General features: G+C 39.7%; 5 protein-coding genes across 15 annotated transcripts in view; 2 read left to right on the forward strand and 3 right to left on the reverse strand.

Moving 5' to 3' along the window:
- Positions 1–5,975: 5,975 nt before the first annotated feature.
- Positions 5,976–8,165, reverse strand: LOC127064597 (programmed cell death protein 6). Of its 4 annotated transcripts, none has more exons than XM_050995867.1 (5): positions 8,022–8,165; positions 7,791–7,886; positions 7,152–7,258; positions 6,592–6,860; positions 5,976–6,500 (listed from the first exon to the last, which is right to left on the reverse strand). In XM_050995867.1, the coding sequence occupies exons 2-5, from the start codon at positions 7,799–7,801 to the stop codon at positions 6,399–6,401; spliced, it is 489 nt and encodes a 162-aa protein (XP_050851824.1). In that variant the 5' UTR covers positions 7,802–7,886; positions 8,022–8,165; the 3' UTR covers positions 5,976–6,398. The 4 variants fall into 4 exon arrangements, with proteins under 4 accessions (XP_050851824.1, XP_050851823.1, XP_050851821.1 ...); XM_050995866.1 differs by having other exon boundaries at positions 6,592–6,899; XM_050995864.1 differs by lacking the exons at positions 7,791–7,886; positions 8,022–8,165 and adding an exon at positions 7,445–7,765 and having other exon boundaries at positions 6,592–6,899.
- Positions 8,166–8,194: 29 nt separating this feature from the next.
- On the reverse strand, positions 8,195–9,840 carry LOC127064592 (dolichyl-phosphate beta-glucosyltransferase). The gene is made up of 5 exons (XM_050995858.1): positions 9,691–9,840; positions 9,404–9,578; positions 9,074–9,270; positions 8,884–8,992; positions 8,195–8,779 (listed from the first exon to the last, which is right to left on the reverse strand). The coding sequence occupies exons 1-5, from the start codon at positions 9,751–9,753 to the stop codon at positions 8,337–8,339; spliced, it is 987 nt and encodes a 328-aa protein (XP_050851815.1). The 5' UTR covers positions 9,754–9,840; the 3' UTR covers positions 8,195–8,336.
- Positions 9,841–10,220: 380 nt separating this feature from the next.
- LOC127064584 (integrin-linked protein kinase homolog pat-4) lies at positions 10,221–13,899 on the forward strand. Its single transcript, XM_050995840.1, has 7 exons — positions 10,221–11,262; positions 11,591–11,756; positions 11,836–12,028; positions 12,095–12,175; positions 12,254–12,696; positions 12,760–12,990; positions 13,073–13,899. The coding sequence occupies exons 1-7, from the start codon at positions 11,174–11,176 to the stop codon at positions 13,217–13,219; spliced, it is 1,350 nt and encodes a 449-aa protein (XP_050851797.1). The 5' UTR covers positions 10,221–11,173; the 3' UTR covers positions 13,220–13,899.
- Positions 13,900–14,035: 136 nt separating this feature from the next.
- On the forward strand, positions 14,036–17,064 carry LOC127064578 (esterase E4-like). Of its 4 annotated transcripts, none has more exons than XM_050995815.1 (8): positions 14,036–14,424; positions 14,779–15,067; positions 15,177–15,371; positions 15,471–15,718; positions 15,798–15,954; positions 16,076–16,426; positions 16,546–16,690; positions 16,770–17,064. In XM_050995815.1, exons 1-8 carry the CDS (start codon positions 14,197–14,199, stop codon positions 16,915–16,917), a joined length of 1,761 nt encoding a protein of 586 aa, XP_050851772.1. In that variant the 5' UTR covers positions 14,036–14,196; the 3' UTR covers positions 16,918–17,064. The 4 variants fall into 4 exon arrangements, with proteins under 4 accessions (XP_050851772.1, XP_050851774.1, XP_050851773.1 ...); XM_050995817.1 differs by having other exon boundaries at positions 15,516–15,718; XM_050995816.1 differs by having other exon boundaries at positions 15,177–15,362.
- The window catches only part of LOC127064567 (titin homolog), a 43,931-nt gene continuing 40,150 nt past the window's right edge, over positions 16,667–20,447 (reverse strand). For 3 of the 5 annotated variants that reach the window (XM_050995772.1, XM_050995774.1, XM_050995773.1), the window contains 6 exons: positions 20,237–20,378; positions 19,848–20,047; positions 19,622–19,774; positions 19,351–19,474; positions 18,195–18,939; positions 17,213–18,066 (listed from right to left, as the gene is read on the reverse strand). In XM_050995772.1, the coding sequence (XP_050851729.1) occupies positions 17,831–18,066; positions 18,195–18,939; positions 19,351–19,474; positions 19,622–19,774; positions 19,848–20,047; positions 20,237–20,378 (1,600 nt within the window). In that variant the 3' untranslated portion in view covers positions 17,213–17,830. Of the gene's footprint in view, positions 16,817–17,212; positions 18,067–18,194; positions 18,940–19,350; positions 19,475–19,621; positions 19,775–19,847; positions 20,048–20,236; positions 20,379–20,447 lie in introns of those variants that run through there. The other 2 variants (XM_050995775.1, XM_050995777.1) reach the window with 2 other exon arrangements.

The raw sequence follows: 20,447 nt of genomic DNA on the forward strand, positions 1-20,447 counted from the left end.
CTGTGGAAGGTCCGTGGGAGGAGTGTAGGAGAATCGTGTAGGAGTCTCTCTATCGGACAAGGCACGTAAGGAACTCGGATACAGGCGTGCGAGTGTACGCTCACGTACGCTCACGTAGACGCATACTCGTTCAGGCGCGCTCGACTCGAAACGCATACTCTCTCTTCGGCAAAATCTCACGACGAATACACACATGTGCGAGAAGCACAATAATTACTATGGATAGTAAGGAACGGTTCCCCGCGGGGTAGCTTGGCCGGCAATCGATACGCACACACGCGCGTTCTCGTCGTGGACGTGAAACGCGAGCACGCACACGCGATCGCTCTCGCACACCGTCGCAAGGTTTACATAAGTGGAGTTCCTTGGCCACCACCACCCTCGGTCGGCACCTCTTATATAGTCCCCCCTTTACCCGCCGTTCTATCGCGGCCGCGCACAACCTCCTACTCTCTTCCTCCTGCTTTCTGCCCAAGCGTTTCTAATTTGCATTCCCCTCCGTTGGCACTCCTCGGCAGCGACGATCCCAGTCCTCCGCCTCCCACGTCCACCCTCTGTCCTCGTCCTCCTCCCTACCCTACCCTAGCCGCTACTTCTCCACTTGCCAAGCCACCCACCCCAACGGCCAGCAAGTCCGTTGTCCGTCTTGCGAGATTTCACGCACACGCACACGCGTGCATCCTCCTCGTCCCGAAAAGCAGAGATGGCGGAGGTGGCAGGAGGCAGAGACAAAGAGACCACCCTTAACTTTGGCCCACGGACGACGAGTAAGACGACTAGCCGACGTAGGACGAAAGAGAAACTCGAGAGGAGCGACGAGGACGGCTCCTGGGCTGCCAAGGCAGTTAGCTCGGGGAACTAGCTCTACCTTCTTAATACCTTTCCGTCGGGTTCTATCCATACGTCCGTTCGTTCCTGCTTCTCTTCTCTGCTTCCCTCGTTCGCTCCTTCCAAAGACGTCCGCTCTCTAGCCGGCCAACCCAGCTCTTCCTAACCGCTCTCGCCTTAGCTGCTTCCCGTCCTTGCCACCCACCGCACGGTAGTTGTCTTCGCTCCCTTACCCCTTCGTTACATCCCTCGTTATCGTTAAAGCCGCTGGACCTTCCGAGTCTCGATGTCTTCTCGAGGTTCCACCATAAATATCTATCTATCTACGACGTTTACCTATATCGCTCGAGCATCTACGATAAAGCGTAATCTTTTAAAAACCCTTAAAGGGGCTGGTACGATCGTCTACGAGCGAAAAAGTCTACGGCGATCGAAGGCACGTGTCTGCGAACGTCTTATTTCGAACGCGTTTGTACCTTGTACGCGTATGTACTCGATCGCCCTCTACGTCATCGTTTTCTTCTTGCACGAAAACTTTCAAATCGTTACCGTCTCGATTAATCTACGTATAACATTTAACGCCCGCGAAAGGACCTAATTGGACGTTATTACGCCTCGATTAAACATCGACTACTTTTATTTACTCCTACTAAAGGAATGCTAAATCTCGATACGGAAGTAACGTCCCTCTTAAGCGATCCGTTTGTAGGTATCGATACTTTGTAGGTAGCGTAACTATACCTTTCGATACGCATTTCGTGCAAATTCTTATTATTATCGAAGATCGTATATAAACAAAAGTTACAAAGTGCCATAGGTGTTTCTTGTGCGATTCGATAGGTATAACGTTATAACGTAATTTACAGATCGCGTCGTTTCTTTCGAGATATGGTAAATTGTTGTTAAAATCGATCGAGAACGCGTAGCGCATCGGCGTCGAAAAGACGCATATCGTATCGGAAGAAAGAAATGTAAGGAGGACGAGGTGGAAAAGAAGTAAAGGAAGAAAAAAAGAGTCCTTTCCATTGATTAAAGCCGAACGTCGCACACGAGCGTAGTCGACGATACGTTCAACGACAGGCAATGCTTCCGCGAGGACAATGGCGGCAATGAAGATAAAGAAAGGGTCGGAGCAGGCATAATTCCGAGTACGTTAAGAGATTCGACCGACTGACGGATCTGTCAGGGATGGATGGCAGTAAGGGTTACGAGCATCGCTCATCAGTAGCGGCCATATTGCCTCCCGGTACCCCATCCCATAGCGAGGAGTGCGAGCCCTGATAATTCCCCAACCCCTTCTGTATGTGTGTCTGTGTGTGTGTGTGTGTGTGTCTCTCTCTCTCTCTCTCTCTCTCTCTCTCTCTCTCTCTCTCCCTCTCTCTTTTTCTCTTTCCTTTTCTCTTTCTCTTTCTTATTCTCCCTCGGTCCATTCCTTTCCTTCTCGTAAAGCCGGTCGTCTCGCTCGCACTTCGTGCATCCCCTAACTCACCTCCTCCGCTTTTTCCTCCTCCTCCTCCTCCTCTTACCCTGTGTCTTAGTCTTACTGCTTTCTTCTCCTTTTCTCCCTTCTTCCAGCAACGCTTCTTCTTCTTATTTGAACCCCCAGCGCGCAGTGCCCGGGCTGCTTAATGAGAACCTCCACCTCCTCGTACCGCCACTACCACCACCATCGCCACCAACGCTGCCGCCGCCGCCGCCGCCACCGCCGCCGCCGCCACCACCACCACCACCACCACCACCACCACCACCACCACCACCACCACCACCAACGCCGCCGCCGCCACCACTACTACCACCATCACTACCACTACCACCTTAGACGACGCCGTTCACTCTCTTCTCCTTCGTATCACCCCCGCAAACCCTTGAGTATCCTCGCGACGACCCCTCCAACCCTCTCGCGCTTTCCTTGCTTGCCTGCCTGCCTGCCTGCCCGTTCTCTAACTGTTCCATCTCTCTCTCTCTCTCTCTCTCTCTCTCTCCCTCTGTTCCCTCTCTCTCACTCGTTTCAAGCAGTAACGCGGGGTTCAACTCCCGACGTCGAGCTACGACCCCTACACGCGCGGCCAAGCTGCCACACACGCGAGACGTTTTAGACTTTTAATATTGATTACGCTGGAAGATGAACGCTTCGTCTTTCCCGAGGTAGAAATCTCGAAATTCGGCTAGGTTCCTTCGATTCTGACCGTCCGCGTCGAAAGCTTTTCTCTTCGATACTTTGATTTATCCAAAACTAGGAAATCGGAGAAAAACGATGATAAAAAGAACGATTTCGGGCTTGTTCGCTATTGCTATCGAACGAAAACTGACATTTTCCGAAACGTTAAGTATTTACTTTCTTCCAATGGATCACGCACAGATACGTCGCGCTAACTATAAAAGGGATTAAAGCGATAACCGAGTTTCGGGACTCTTCTTCGGTCCTCTTTCGCATTTCATTCGTCTTTACTCTTTTCAGAGTTATATCGCTCTTTTGCGCGTAGTCGAACCAATCGGGGCTTCAATCTTATTCGTATATTTTGACCATTGATTTCATCAGAAAGAAACGCGAATTGGGTCACATGTAAATGAAAGTTATATATCTTCGAGCACCCCTAGTTTGATTCTTTTTATATGGCATCCCCCACGAATACACTTTCGCCGCACGAAAGAGTACGGACGATCGTTACTCGCGTAAAACGATTATTTCGACGAATTTATACCTACGTGCATCGCGACGACCGTAAACTTTCTTTAACAACGTCTCATTGCCAAAACAAAAAGTACACGTACAAAAGTCCAAACTTTTTGATATATCCTTTTTTCGTCGGCTCTCCGTTACAAAGCTATTATCCGAAAATAGACTAACGAAATCTCTGCTCATTACGCATTTACCGCGCTTGGTCTTTAATGGGTTAATGCACTGGCACATTCTGTTACGATCGATTTTCTATACAGAGTTATAACGATTCGCTTCATCGTTATTCCACAAATTTAGTTGCTTACAAAATGTCTATACTAAGAAAAAGATCGTTGTACGTCAAACTTTGGGAGAATGCTTCATTCGAAAGCTTAGTAGTGCCGGATCAGAACGTTTCGGGATCGGATGGCCGTGCCACGAAAGAAATTTTTTAAGAAGGAATTTTTAGCGATCGAAAGCGTAATTGTTGAAGCGTTAATAACGAATAGGGGAATTGGATCGAAACGTATCGTAAGTCTGACTCTTGTCGAATACATTTGAAAAAGCGAGTCTAATGTCTAACGTTTTTTGGCGAGAAAAGGAGGATCGAAAGTAAGAGAAAGGCAACGTGGTAAGAAAGGGGAGCAGAGAGGAGGGGGTGTCGAGCTTAAAGGGCGTCAGAAAAGAAAGAAGGAGAGTGAATGAGCGAGCGAGGGAGAGAGAGAGAGAGAGAGAGAGAGTAGACGAAGAAAGAAGGTGAAGAAGATGGGAGAGGAGCATGGGGCGAAGGGAAAGTGTGGAAGAAGGGAGCGCGAGAGGGGTGGGTGGTCGGTGGGTCGTTATTTTTGTGCCTGCTTCGTCTTTAATTTCTCCCCTCCTCTCGGCAGGCGCGGACGGCCGCGGCGCGAAAGAGCCGAGCAGAGCCGAGCCGCGCGGCTGGATGGTTGGATGGTTGGATGGTCGGGTGGCTGGATGGCTGGATGGCTGGATGGTGGTGTGCGCGGTTGTCTTAGTTCGTATGCATATCTCAGTGGCTCACATATTGATTCAGGGCGTCATTACGCGTCTTAGCTCGGCCCACTCCCACTACCGCCTGCCTGCCTGCCTGCCTAAACCACCCCCGAGAGCTCCTCCACCTCCGACAGCCTCCCGCGTGGTGGTTCGGACCACCGAGCAACTATCCACCCCGCGCGCAAACCTTTGCTACCCTTCGCTCGGAAGAATCTTCTTGCGGAGCGCTCCTCCACTCCGTCTTCTCCTCTGCGACCCTCCCTCTCCCTTAAGGAACAAGACACGCGAGCTTCTCCTCTATTTCCTTTTCTTTTCGCTCTCGGATTAGGCCATCCAGGGTATACCGAGCTAAAGCGTGTATTCGCGAGGCTCACGTGCGGCTACACACGAACTACGTATATAACTTTTCTCCTTTCTATCGGACTTTCCTTTCTTTTCAAAGTCCATACAAAGTCAAGCTAGCTATTTAAGGCACTTTGCTATCTTTAAGACCAATTACCTATCCTACATTTTTTCATCATTCATTTTCCGAGTCTTACCACAATTCGAAAAACTTTGATCGACCGATAGACCGATCATTAGAAACTGAAAAATTCATTTATTTGATTCTCGATTACAGAGATAATCGTCGAATATATATGCACATATACATGTTTTAAAGTTATTTAAAAATTAAAACTAATAACACTGCGAAAAGTTTTCTTTCTCTTTCAACTTTGAGTTGAAGAAATACCATATCGATGTATCGATATAAAACGATTTCGATATAAAACAACGTAACGAGACGGCCAAAAACATCTGCAGTGTATCTCATAATCGTTACAACGTGCTTGTTCCACTAAAGTAATAACAATATAAATTAAATAATAAAAAAATAAATTTATTTAGAATACGTTCACGGTGGCGCGAAATCATTTTACTCGCGGTGCTTGCTATCTATGTCCTGTACCATTTACGTAGAATATAAATAACATTCTACCTTCGATCACGTATGGTGCTTATCGTGCTCCTTATCACTTGTTTTGTTAAAAACGCGTTCAACGCTTCGCTATTTAACCGGATAGGTCTTCCCTTCCCGTTGATTATTTTATATTTCTAAGATAAATTATAGACCTACAATGCCATCTTACGATCGATCATCTAAAACCAATAAACAATCTCTCGGATAATTTTATCGGCAAGCTCCTAACTAGTATCCTACTACAAAAGCGTTATGATGGAATTTCTTATTGAAAGATTATGATACGGGACGTACGGCAATAATAAATTATTTATTCTTCCAAGAAATGTTAAAACGGAGTTTCGATGTATCGCTGAAACTACTGCATTACCAACCGGCGTTCTATTTTATCGGCCAACTTTTAAAGACGAATATATATAGCATTTACCGACGATCGGTATTAACGTGACATCGAGTTTCGTCTCTCCAAAATTATCGGAATTTTAGGAATGATCATGGAACTCTTATCATAGAATATATTTTTAAAGAAATATATTTCATAATTACTTATCATATAAATAAGCTATTGTTTTAAGTAATAAAAAAGTATGGAAATATATCTTCTACTATGTTTTATCATTTAAGCATAAACATCGATAATAAAAATATTTGAGAAATAGCTCTACTATTATAGCAATATTATACAACAATTAAGTATAATAAATAATAATAACAATAATAATAATAGCGATAAATGGACTTCAAACGTATAAACCGTGTATCTTCGGAATAGATAGATATCCGATCTTTAGACTAACCTAAGAATGTCGATAGCTTTGCTTCTCCTTAAAACATGTGGAAATAGAATTTTATTTATTTGGCAACTCGCATCGTTATATCATGTTTATAACCATTGAAAGGCAAGATATATAACCTCCGATATTTGTATTTGTACATACTTTAAATCTTCAAATTAAATACCATACCCAAAAATTGTTCGTAATGAATCGTGATAACGCCATCCAAATCTGTATCTAGTTGTCGAAAGGCTGCGGTTAACGTCTGTAAAAAGATTACAAACTCACAATGATCTTATTATTAAACTTATCTAAACCGACTTGATAACATTTCCTTTTAATAATTTAGCTCTTACATGTAAAACGACGCAGCACTGTATAAAATCATCGAAATATATAGTACCTCTGCCTGCTCTGTCATATTTACGTATAAGATTATCTATCGTTTGTTCGGATAAACGGTATCCAAAGTGCGTTAGAGCAGTCTTTAATTCATTGCGATCAATGTTACCGCTGTTATCGCGATCAAACGATCTAAAGCAATTTTGCCAATCGGTGACATATTTCCAAAGAGCGCCAAATTCCTCGAAGCTGACTGTTCCTGTCTGATTTTTATCAAACATACCTGAAGAAGTAGGACTATTTTTGTCAATGTCAAACATACCTGTGTCAACAGAACAAATAAAAATCTGTAACGCTCTTACGACAAAGGATCATGCAAAAGATAATGTAAAACGAACGCAACAAATTCTCAAATTACATTTTCTACTATGCTTGAGAAATGTACTTGTTTCAATATATACAGAATGTTCGTGTGCATGTGAATAGAAAGTAGAGAAAACTACGTGTCACGAGCACATCTAAGAACGACTTGCATGATCGTTTGTAAATACGTGCGTGTGTATACCAAGCTCACCGATCATCAAACGGACGGTTTCCGGGTTAAAAGGAGTCCAGGTACCGTTCGAGAGTGCCTGTTGCAATTCATCGGCGGTAATTGAACCAGAACCATCCTTATCCACCCTGTAAATTAAGTTGTCTATTACATCGAAAGACACGTCAAATCTTATCTGATCGAGCATCACAATCAAACAAATTTCCAACCTATAACAACGAACTTGAGTCTAATCGTTAATTATTTCTTAAAGTATTTACTTATCGACTATGACATTTTCCTTGCTTAACAATACGTAACAAGTTTATAACTACCTATTAAACACATCCCACAAAAACTCTCTACTGGGCATCGGCGATATGAAAGACATTTCTAACGTATAGTTTACGATCACGCGAATTTATAATAATAATAATAAGTAATAATAATTAATAATCTTTGATAGATTTTAAACGACGAGAAGAATTTCAGTATTGTCAACAATTGTCCTACACTCTTCTAGTATCCTACTAGAATATAAAAACAAATGAAATTCAACGAAATCGTTTGTCTACGTCGTATCCGTACGAAACTCCTCGAAAGTAGCATTAACAACGCTACGCCAAGTTTTTAGTTCCACGCCTCTCTCGTTCCACGTCATTCTTTTGACCGATTACTTACTCATCGTGCATAACAATTATCCAATCGGGAGTATTCCACAAAAGTAAGTCTCTTGTGATTGGACGGATCCCACTTCGATTATTTTCCGATATATCTCTATGAAAAAAAATATGTAAATAAGCACACGTACATACTCCATTCTCAAACTCATTTAGAACCCACTATTATCTACTTATTTACTTTTAATTTCTATTCAAGAATGTACGTGATGGCTACTTAACCTCAACTTACTTTTATAACATCAAGCGGACAGTTCGTCGCAAATTCTTTACGAGGTTATCGTAACATACGTTCGATATAACGGAATAAACTAGAACGAATCCTTTAAACAATTCAATATACAAAAGTTCATCGATTATGGCATCGTCGTTAGGAAGGTTCACACTCTTTATGCGTATAAATAATAAATTTTACAATTATTTATTAGTACACTCTCTTAAAAAATCGCAATGAATTCGGTTTCACGTTACAGACTATTGAAAATGCACAATACATCATCTCAAGCATTCCTTCTGTTGTCTTTAAAATTGTTTCGTGTGTTTTCAGTTAATTCTGCTTAATATTGTCAATTTTCCATGCTCCGATTTTATACCTAAGCCAAATTAGAACTAGATCTTTGCCCATTTGTAGCCAACTCCAAAATGGCACTATTTTCGATCCTTCTATTTCTGTCCAATTTACTGCAATTTCGGTCACAGGAATATTAAAATATTTTGCGATATAAAGCATCTCAACGTCGAATGCCCAACGTTCGACGTGTAAAGTCCGAAATATGCTTCTTGCAGACTCTCTTGTTAGTAATTTGAAACCGCATTGCGTATCTCTTATACCTCGTACACACAAGAACCAAACTAAAAAATGAAATGCGTGCATCAGAAGTAGTCGAAAAAAAGAGCGTTTGGCGGTTTCTTCCTTTTCTAAATGAGCTCTCGATCCACAAATTACGGCATGCGACAATGCTACCTCTTCTGGCTTAGACAAATAATCAACTGTAAGTTAGATCAAACATAATACATAAAGTTTTAATCTTGCAGTTAATGATAAATTAGCAACTTGATCGATTTGGATTAATTTCTAAATGCGTCCAACTTACATCCTAATGTGTTTCTTAAACTGTCGTTTAATTTTTCTAGATCCGCAAATCTAGTGGCGCCATCGGCATCTGCAAACAACAACGCGCTACCTCTCGAGCTCAGCATACCCTTCAAATAAAATGATATTTTTGCGATACAAGTAATACAAGCTTATTCTGTGCTCGCTAAAAGGAACTACTTTATACTGACCAGCCTAACGGCACCACCCTTACCCCTATTTTTAACAAGAGCCAATACTCTGACAGTATCGTATTTGGAAGCATAACGTTCGGCAACTTCTACAGTTCGGTCTGTACTTCCGTCGCTAACTACAATTACCTCGTAACTATGACCAGATTTTTTTAATCGTTCCAGATATTCTAAACATTCGTCTAACATCGGCGGTACTAAAACAATATAATAATATGCCAATTACATCATATTCTCTCTTTTCGACTATTATCGCTTTTAACGTAAACAAGTATGTCGGCCAACAACATTTATTCTATTCCTCGTTATTAGAAATATTATAATCTTTACGTCTTTCCTCCTCGTTGTAAGCAGGTACGATAACACTTAGATTTATGCTCCAATTATTGTATAACGAAGGAAACTCTTGATATTCCTTCCTTCTGTGATCGAAGAAGACCTTTTCTTTTTCATCCCGCCATAATTTTGGGTACGGTTGCGTTGTAATATACAATATTATACAAAACTATAACATATACGATACGATGAAACTTAAATAATTCAGTATGTTTACGGTTTGTGTAATTTCACAAATAATTTCTACTACGAAAAACGAGACTTATAACCTCTAAACGTACCACGATGATAATAAGTGCAGCTATTAATAAAATATATAAAAATAAGTTCTCGATTAATCCCATAGCAGCATCGAGGAATGACTAAAATCTATGATATATTACCATAAATACAGAAAATAATAATTTCGATTTAAAGTCTGTCTCTAAAGTATCACTACGAAGTATCAAATGTAGAAAGCTAGATAAGAGAATACCGATGATCGGGTGGCATACAGGTCCTTTTTGTAACGGCATCTGGACGACACGGTACGAGCGAATCACGTACTGACTTGGCTACGGTGATTGCCATGCTAACCAATAGCCGAACTGCGACGTTGGCTAAATAAATATAACCTATCTTAAGCAGCTGTTAGATATTATTTTCGAAATTTGTAAAAATATAATAAAAATATTTTGTTCGTTCTTACAAACACACGATATAAATAACATCGAAAGTAATATCAATTACCCGGGTCCCATCGCGCGGAGATTGTTACTTCTGGAGACCCAAGTTTAAATTGATACACATATCTGTTAAATTTTTCTTACTTAGTCGGAATCAAGGACGTTAACTCATTGATATTCGACAGAAGACTGATTCGATAATTGTCAAAGTCGGTCGCACGATCATTCTTCTTTGCGTCCTTCGAGCATCGATCTGAAATTTAGTGTGTTTACATAGGGCAACAACATTCGATGTTTACTGTTCCATCGCTCAATGCTCTTCGTCGATCTATCCGCAATTGAGAAAGAAAAGCGTGCGGTAACAGCGTGAGAACTTATACGACTTCGTTTATCGAAACGTCGATTTAAAAAAAATCACTTTATGATCAAGATGTTTTATTAATCTTTTATAATATTTTTTTTAACCGATTACAAAAAAAAAACTTAATCGTTATAACATTGTCGCTATTTGATTATTACTAGGAAAATAAAAATCGCGTTATAGATCGGAAATAAAATTTTTTCCGTAGTCGGGTTTCGAACCTGAACTACGATAATAATACAGATTGTCGCCGGATCCGTAATCGCGTATTTACACCGTTGACGTTAGAACGTAGAATAAAATCAGAGTAACGTGAAGAGAAACTGAGTCAAGAAACCCCCACCACGCGAATGAATGTGCGTACATAAATAAAGTATATTATACAATATATGGTTACATATATGGTCGTACAGTCTGATGCGCTGGGTGCGTTCTCAGAGAAATGTTGAGCGTGGTAGTTCGTCACGATTTTCAAAGATATATCGAAGAAAATTAAAGTGTGAAATTAATTAATTACTGACTGTGGACATTGATCTTGTCAATATTTTTATAGATACAGTGTGGATACAGTGCGAAAAGGCTTAATATATATATGTAAATATGTGTGTCAGTTCGAAGAAAACATGATTATATATAGTATATGAGACGGTTAAGAGTTTGTGACACAACTGGAGGCTGCCACTCCCGAACGATATTATTTATAGAATTTCTTTGCTTTTTATCAATAAAGAGAATAAAATGGAAGATATATTCCAATGGTGTCGCGAAGGAAATGCTATGCAAGTTCGCGTTTGGTTGGACGACACCGAACATGACATGAATCAAGGGTAAATATCTATTTCCATTTTTGGAGAAATCTTCGCCACTATCGCGAGTGCTGTGGTTTCCATATATAGTTTTGAGTTTTTATCGCTAATTTTCCTGCTTTAACTTTTATTAGTAGCGTTTTTAGTGCTATTCGTCGTACACACACACACACACACACACACACACACACACTGTGATTTCCAATAGTTCGCCAAATGAGATACAAATTATACATGTATATGGATATATATTATTCGCAATAATAACTGTATTAGATCATTTATTATATCGATAATAATTCATTACCACTACCATTACCATAAATATGATTCATCGTTCTATGTATAGCGATGACCACGGATTTAGCCCGCTCCATTGGTGCTGTAAAGAAGGCCATCTCAAATTGGCAGAGCTGCTAGTTAGTAGAGGAGCGCGCATCAATGCTACTAATAGAGGAGACGACACGCCGCTTCATCTTGCCTCTGCGCATGGACATAAGGAAATCGCTCAGTTGGTAAAATAGATAGATTATAAAATAAAAAATCTTGAGAGGTGAAATAGTTGCGGAGGCAATAAGACGTTCCTTTTAACAGTTATTGCGAAATAAAGCAGATGTAAACGTTACCAATGAACATGGAAATACCGCTCTTCATTATGCCTGCTTTTGGGGGGACCAAGCTGTCGCGGAAGAGTTAGTAGCTGCCGGTGCCTTAGTATCGATAGCCAATAAAGATGGCGATACTCCTCTTGATAAAGCTAGAGGACATTTGGCAAAAAGATTACACGGTAAGCCGTATGGATTTGTCGTATTGAATGTACTCTTATTAAATTTCTATTTAAACTTTCCATTAGACATGGCAGTGGAGCATGGACAAGATCTAAAAAAAATTCAATTCAAGGATCAAAGTTGGCTGGGATTAAAAACTAGGAGTAGTAAGATGACGATGATTATTATTACTTTTTAAAAGGACCGACAGAAAATTTTACTTCGAACGCTCGTATTACTCGTAGGAGATGCCACTCTATCCAGACACAAAGGTATCAACATGGCGGATCTTGCCTTGCATACTCATTTGGCGAGTACTCCAAGCGGAGAAACTTGGAGAGGACGTTGGCAAAATAACGATATCGTAGCAAAAATTTTAAACGTACGCGAGTGTACAGCACGTATATCGAGGGATTTCAACGAAGAGTTTCCTAAACTCCGAATATTTTCTCATCCGAACGTTCTTCCTGTTCTTGGATGCGTGAATCAACCACCGCAATTAGCGACGGTTTCGCAGTACATGGCTAGAGGAAGTTTGCACAGACTTTTACATGGAGGAACTGGCGTCGTCGTTGACACGGCGCGTGCGCTTAGATTGGCTCTCGACGTAGCAAGAGCCATGGCCTTTCTTCATGGATTAGAGAGACAAAATAGATGCAGGTTTCAGCTTAACAGCAAACATATTATGGTAAATAATAAATGTGCTATTGCGCCATTTACACTATTGTTTAAATCTGCAAGCTTTTTCCAGATCGATGAAGATTTAACTGCTCGAGTAAATATGGCAGATTCGAAATTCTCTTTCCAAGAGGTTGGACGTATATATGAACCAGCGTGGATGTCTCCGGAGGCTCTTAGCAAAAGATCCTCCGATATAAATTTGGAAGCTAGCGATATGTGGAGCTTTGCCGTTCTTTTGTGGGAACTTGCTACGAGAGAAGTGCCCTTTGCCGATCTCTCACCCATGGAATGTGGGATGAAGGTAAATAGGGTCGACTTATGTATACATACGTATAAACTGTATCGTTAACGTGTACCTGTGATCGACGTAATATTTGTTGCAGATAGCGTTGGAAGAACTGCGTGTTAGCATACCTCCGGGAATCTCTCCGCATCTTGCCAAATTAATCAGAATTTGCATGAACGAAGATCCAGGAAAACGTCCCTCGTTCGACATGGTCGTACCCATTCTTGATAAAATGAAACGTTAACAATGCAGCAAATTAAATCTTCGAGAAATATAATGCTATCGTTAAACCATTCCGGATAAAAGCCTATGGAATTAAAACATTAAAGAGTTTCACTCGCTATTTTTAAAATACTTTTGTAGTTTGAAACGATGTTGTTTCGAATCGTTACAACGATATAACATATTTTATATTATTTTATAGAAATTAAAACACTACACGTGCCTCGAAAATGTAAGCTGTCTAAGTATCTTTTGTATAGTCGTATTGTTATTAAATGTATAATATGATATACACGTAATTAATATCTTTATAACGTTGAGAAGATTACAAGTCGATATTTTAATACTTTTACTAACGTCGATGATATTTTTCTAAAAAAATATTATATCCGATTCAAGTTGATAATCGTGGGATAATTCTTTGCCCTATACATTAAACGATTAAGCAACGATTAAAAACTTTTGCATGCTCTATTGGTAAATATTTATTTACCTTGCCTTTGTAACTGTAATGGATAATAAATTACATACGTCTTTTTACACGGTTGACGCGTACCGTGCGAAAAAAGATTGCGTAAAAATTGAAAGAAAAAAAAAGAAAAAAGAAAAAAGTATAAAACTATTGTGGTAAACTAAGGCAGACTATACGAAAAGCAATGTAAAATATATAAATGCATTTACTAAAAATATTTCATTTAATAAGCACAGAAAATGAAAATTAATCCTCCGTTGTACGATGTATTTAAAAAAAGAAAGATTTGACATATTCAATCTAGGTATGATTTCCTTGACGTTCTCCGCAAACTAATTAGTGCGTGCTTTATAATCGTATGTGAAAAGATAACCAAAAAAAAAATAATACATGTGCAAATGATGTACAAAGATATTTAAATATGATCATTTGGGAAATATGTTATTTTTTGGGTCATAAATTACATAATGGTTCTATTTAGAGGCGTTGTTATCAGATAAGATATCTTTCAATAAACAGCTATACATATGCTTACATACATAAAAAATTATTTACAGTCCTCTGTAATATCAGTTAGATTGAATCGGGTTCGTTTGACGGGCGTAGTAGCACGATTGAGAAACATGTCGGTCGTAGTAAACGTAAAGCAGGGTAAATTGGAAGGTTCTTTGTGCGAAAGCGTGTTAGGAACATCTTACTTTAGTTTCAAAGGAATACCTTTTGCCGCACCTCCCCTTGGTCCGTTAAGATTTAAGGTATTTAACGAACGAAACGAGAACATTTTTCTTTCTATGCAATCTACTATACCAACGTGATCTACTCGCGAACCATTTTCGTGAGTCATTCTGAATCTAAGATCTTATTAATCGACGATAACGTTCGTGGGCGTTTTAAAACGAATAACGGATGATATAAGATGGTGTGCGCTAATCTAACGTATCGTAAAAGAAAATTAATCGTCTTGAATTACGTCTTTTTTTTTTTTCGATATTCTTTAACATCAATGATGCGAATGACGTGTCAAAAGTTATACCACGCCTTTTCGACAGCACCGTTCACACTTGCAATGTTTCCATTGCGAATATAATTTCATTTTTGATGGGTTTAAGGATCCCGAACCTCCGGCTTCGTGGACCGGACTGAGAGATGCTCGAAATATCAAGGTGAATTGTTGCGTGCAGCCGGACGAACTGTCGCGAACCGATATCATCGGTAGCGAGGATTCACTTTATCTTAATGTTTATACGAGTTCGTTGACGGGGAGTAAAGCTGTTATGGTTTATATTCATGGTGGTGGATTTACTTCCGGTTCTGGCACCGAACAAATCGTTAGACCGGATTACTTTATGAACAAGGACATTGTTCTCGTTACTACAAATTATAGACTAGGGGTTTTAGGTGAGGCACATTCTTACAAATATCTTTCTATATTTTATCAAAAAACAATCGGAATGGAGAGAAGTTTTGAACGATAAATGTGTAAGATCTCGTGTGTCATTTTCGAAAGGATTTTTAAATTTGGACGACGAGGTCGCCTCTGGTAATCAAGGCTTAAAGGACCAAGTGGCAGCATTAAAGTGGGTTCAGGAAAACATTTCGAATTTCGGAGGAAATGCCAAAAATGTAACGATATTTGGAGTTAGCGCCGGTGGGACGTCCATTCATTATTTAACATTGTCGCCTATGGCGAAAGGTACAAAAGGTTCAATTTAATGATAATAACAAAAACGAATATAAATATGGATATAGATAGAGTATACGAAGGGTAATGATTGTCAACGAATAATTTGCATCTTTAAAGGAAACTGTTCTTTAGCCGATGACACGTTAACGCACTCAATTGCAGGTCTTTTTCACAAGGCGATATATCAAAGCGGAACGGCAACGTGTCCTTGGGCCATAGGACTGAGTAAGCCAGAAAATTGCATTAAACTTGCATCGATCCTTGGCTTCGAGGATTCGAAGGATCCTAAAGAAATCGTTGAATTTCTCCGAACGGTTCCAGCTTCGCAACTTATAGAGGCACAGTTCAAAATTCTTACACCCTCGGTACGTTTTAACCATGCCGTTCCTTGGGTTTGTGTACTTACTTAGAGTCACTCAAATTTAACAAAAATCATCTTTCCAGGAAACGTCTGTCGAAAATTTGCCGGTTGGGCCAGTCGTGGATGTCAAATCGAAAAATCCATTTTTACCTCGTCCGATAAAGGAATGCTTAAAAGACGACGCTGATATACCGATTATGCTTGGTTATACGAGTAATGAATTTATAATGTTTTTGAAAAGTAAGAAAATCTCCAAATTCTCACCTAACTTTTTTTATCCATATTCTTTTTTACGTCGTGTTACGATTCAATGTGACGAAATCTATTCACCAAAATCTTTCTCAATTCTTCCGATTTTTAGATACCAGCGAAGAAGACTTGAAAACAATGGACAAAACGCTGAAGAGTCATATCGCAAAATTAGCTATTTCAAAGGAGCCCGAAAAAATTGATCGATTGCTGAAAGACGTGAAAAATTATTACTTCGACAAAGACGAACCGTTAAGCAAGGAAAATATTCCGTCTTTGATAAGTCTTTTGAGCGATATATATTTTTGTTGTCCGATCAATACGATAGCCGACGATCGAAGAAAGAGAGAGTGTGCACCAACTTATTTATATAAATTTTCCTATGTCGGCAATGAAGTCACCATTACTCATTTGTTAAAAACGATTCAAGCCAAGTCGGATAACTCGGATTACTATCCAAAGGGTACATTCTACTTAATTCAATATATAACATATCTTTTCTCTTTTTCTACGTAGAAAGACGAAATTGCTAATACGGTATTGCATAAGTATTCAAACAATACAGAAATATTCTATGTTTAGGAGCTTCTCATGCCGACGAACAATCTTATCTCTTTTATTTGCCGTTATGCAAAGCTACAAATCGTTTACCTCCGGCTGTAGGAACAAAAGATAGGGCTATGATCGAGCGACTTACATACTTGTGGAGCAATTTTGCAAAAACTGGGTAAGATTTCTCCGTTCATAATTCTTTTAGCCGCTGTGTGTTATCTCGGATATGTACCATTTGATATCATTTTTTTCAGCTGTCCAACGTCGTCATTGAACGAATATGTCGATAATACCTGGATACCTGTAAGCAAGGATAGTTTTACTTACTTAGATATAAACAATCGTCTTATGAATTGTCCATTGAAAGATGATTTAGCAGAAATGTATCAAAAAAATGCTTGAAAAGCGAAAAATAATTTAACGATATGAGTACGTATTTCGAACTATACCTTTTCGTCAACGTGTCTTTCTCATAAGGTGACTCGATTTTTTCCCAAGCCTTACTTTACATTTTACCATTTATGTAATAATAAATATCATTTTATCGTCCGATCGTTGTAAAATTATAATATATTTAATTACCTCTAATTCTCTTAATACAAGAGGACAATATATATATATACATATATATATATATATATATATATGTATATATGTATGTATGTATGTATGTATGTATGTATATATATATCTCCGATTATAACAATACTTGAATAAATTTTATTTCTCACTAAAAGTAAGTATCTACATGAACATTATAGACACGATCAACAACAAGACACGATAGCTTTTCCATTATTCGGTCTTATCGAAGAAACTTGACTAATACCTTAACCAGTTGGCTGTGTCACTCTATTGTAAAAGTGCGCACGGAAAAGTGTAGCAAAAATGAAGCGATAAGGAGTATACTCGTCGAACGCGCGTAGCTGTTTTAATATTGAGTTGTAATCAAATGATTTTTAGTCCTTTATGAAATTAATAATTTTATTATTAATATTTATTTACTTAACTTAAATAACAAATGGTAACTACATTTTACATCGACGAATAACGAATATTCTCGTCGTAACGCAACAGAAAAATATTGCCATTTCTCCCTGACGAGTATACTCGTCAATGACAGCTAACTGGTTAAGAAGATTCTTATTCGCATAACACTTGTGTTCGATTATAATTGTGTGTTTTGATGTGTGTGTGCGGGTGCGCGCGAGTAGGCGATGAAATGAAAAAATTAAATACGGTGCCGTCAATTTTCGAAAAACTTCATATATCTCATCGATAAACAAAAAGAATGGACACAACTAAAAAAGTCTTCTTATTTATTCCAAAAGGCAAAAACTCTTTGTATCCTCTCGTTGTGCGGTTTACCAGTGGCCATCGTTGCTGTCGGATAGGCGCGATGTACAATCTGAATTTGAGAGGCTGCCGATGATTTTAAGGACGCTGCCTCCTGTTCAAACATCTTTGCTGTACGACTGACGTTCCCCGTAGGAACGAATTTTTCTCGATTGCGAGCAACGATCATCCTTGCATCCTGATTTTTATTGGCGTCTACCGAACGAAATGTAAATATTATAGATATTTGGTTAAAATTGAACTTTGCGTTATATCGCGGAAATAATGTGAGTAAGATAAAGGATAAAACAAAGAAAGCAACGATCGTTAGAATAGTTACACACCTTCTTGGACGGGATTAGTCTCGCGCGAAGCTTTAATTAGGTTACTTTGCGAGGTAGCTTCGGTACTCCCTGTATCGTCTCTCGAAGATTTCGAACTAGTCTCGCTGTCCGTTTCCTCTTCGATGATCGAAACGATTCCCAACTCGTCTAATTGCAACGACGAAGTAGCTAAATTCGAATTGCAATCGGCAATTCCGGAATCACGCGAGTCTCCTCGAAACACTCGTCGTTGATTTTGAAATCTACCAGATACGGAATCTGTATCGGTTTCCGATGATTTCCTTTCTACATTCGCCGAGTCTCGTCCCTCGAAATGCTCTTCTTCCGTCGCCAATTCGTTTCCTCCCGTACTTTCCAAATATACGTTATCGATCGCAGAAAATATTTCCTCCCTTTCGTCCTCGTCTTTGTCCTTACCTACTTCACCGTCCGATTCTTCTTGCAATGAAATATTTACTTCCGTTTTGTAACAAAACGAGTACAGGCTACTTTTCCGTTTCGTTCCTTCGAGTTCGAACGAGGAGTTCGAATTCTCTTCTAGCTCGTTCATCGTATCATTCGCATCGTTTCTATCCGTATTCGTCGAAGGGTCAAAAGATTTTTCTCTTTCATCGATAACGAAGTTGTCCGTATTGTTGGTCGAATCACACGTCTCCGAACACTCTGCCGTCGTCGCTGGGCTTTTTTTACTGTTTGCCGAAAGAATCGCCATTCTTCCTAGCGCACGAATGGCATTTCCTGTTTTCTATTCGAACAAACGAAAACGTGCACACACACGCGCGCACATACATATACGCACACTCCTTGAATTTAATTGCTCGAGGGGAAGAAATCAAGAGATATTACGGTATTACGTAGCTCGCGATTTTAGATCGCGATTTTAGCTCGTCTTTATGCACGCTATCGCGTTTCATCCGTCAAATTTATTTCCCTCTACGACATGAATCGTCGATATCGTGCGTGCATAAAAACAAGCTTATTCGATTTTCAATACAGCATGCACATGCCGACGAATCTTTCGATATTAACGTTAATCGATCTTCAAAGTGAAGACATCGTGAGATCGATGTACGTATTTCTATGCCGTTAGAGAATTGCGTCAGGGAAAAAAAGAATTAGCAAAAATCCAAAGTCGAATACGAAAAATAATATTTACCTGCCACTTTCTACGTACGATAAATTTCTTTAACTTGTCCGTTGGTAATGCCACCCTGCTCATACTTTCAGCATGTTGGGCCATCCACGGATGTTCCAGACATTGTCTCGACGACATGCGCGATCTAGGGAGAGCAGAAATATCAGACGTCGAAACGAACATTATTCGTACGTAGTGTTATCTTAGAGAGACGAAGGGTTACTTTTCCATTCCAAAACTCGTTAAATGATTAGATATCGCAGATACCTCATTCAGAGACATCGATACTTACTCTTTTCGTTTAACAAGTAAACCAGTGATGAAGTCTTTGGCATCGTTCGAAATAGCGTCGAAAGCTTCATCGTCCAGATCGTAATCGGCTCTCGTTATATTCGCGAACGTCTCGGCGTCGTTGTCACCCATAAAAGGCGACAGCCCCGTTAATCTGAATGTGCAAAGACGTTTGACGGAGCAAGGCTTCATCCCAAATATATTGCGTATCTTTGGCAAAAACTTACAGTACGTAACAGATGACGCCGACGCTCCACATATCCGACTCGGTCCCAATTGGTTCGTAGCTTATAATTTCAGGTGGTATGAACTCTGGTGTACCGAACAAGACTCTGATCGGTGTGTCCGGTTTAAGGGTTTGCGCTAATCCGAAGTCGATGAGCTTGATTTTATGGGAAGTTCGCGTTCGGCACATTATATTTTCTGGCTGTGAAGGTAGCAAAGAGATTTTAAAGAGATTTTTAATATCCGCGACGCTTCGCCTGATCGATTCGCCTTAAAATCGAACTCGACGAAACGTCAGCAATCGATTGCAACAAAATATAGTTCTCTATAGCGCGAGAGTGTGAGGAGAAACGTTCTCTTTTCTCTCTCTCTCTCTCTTTTTTTTTTTTACCTTCAGATCTAAATGGACGACATTATTTTTATGCATGTACTCGACGCCCTCGCAAATCTGCCTCATAAAAAGCATGCTGTCTCGTTCGGTCAGAGTAAAGTCATCTGCCACGACTCTCTCGAAAAGTTCGCCACCGGAAATGCTGTCGAACGGAAACAATGAGAAACGGTAGATAAGCGCGGAGAAAAATTGGATTAAAAATTGAAAGCAA

The sequence above is a fragment of the Vespula vulgaris genome, chromosome 6 (assembly GCF_905475345.1).
Source record: "Vespula vulgaris chromosome 6, iyVesVulg1.1, whole genome shotgun sequence".
NCBI classification, from domain to species: Eukaryota; Metazoa; Arthropoda; class Insecta; order Hymenoptera; family Vespidae; genus Vespula; species Vespula vulgaris.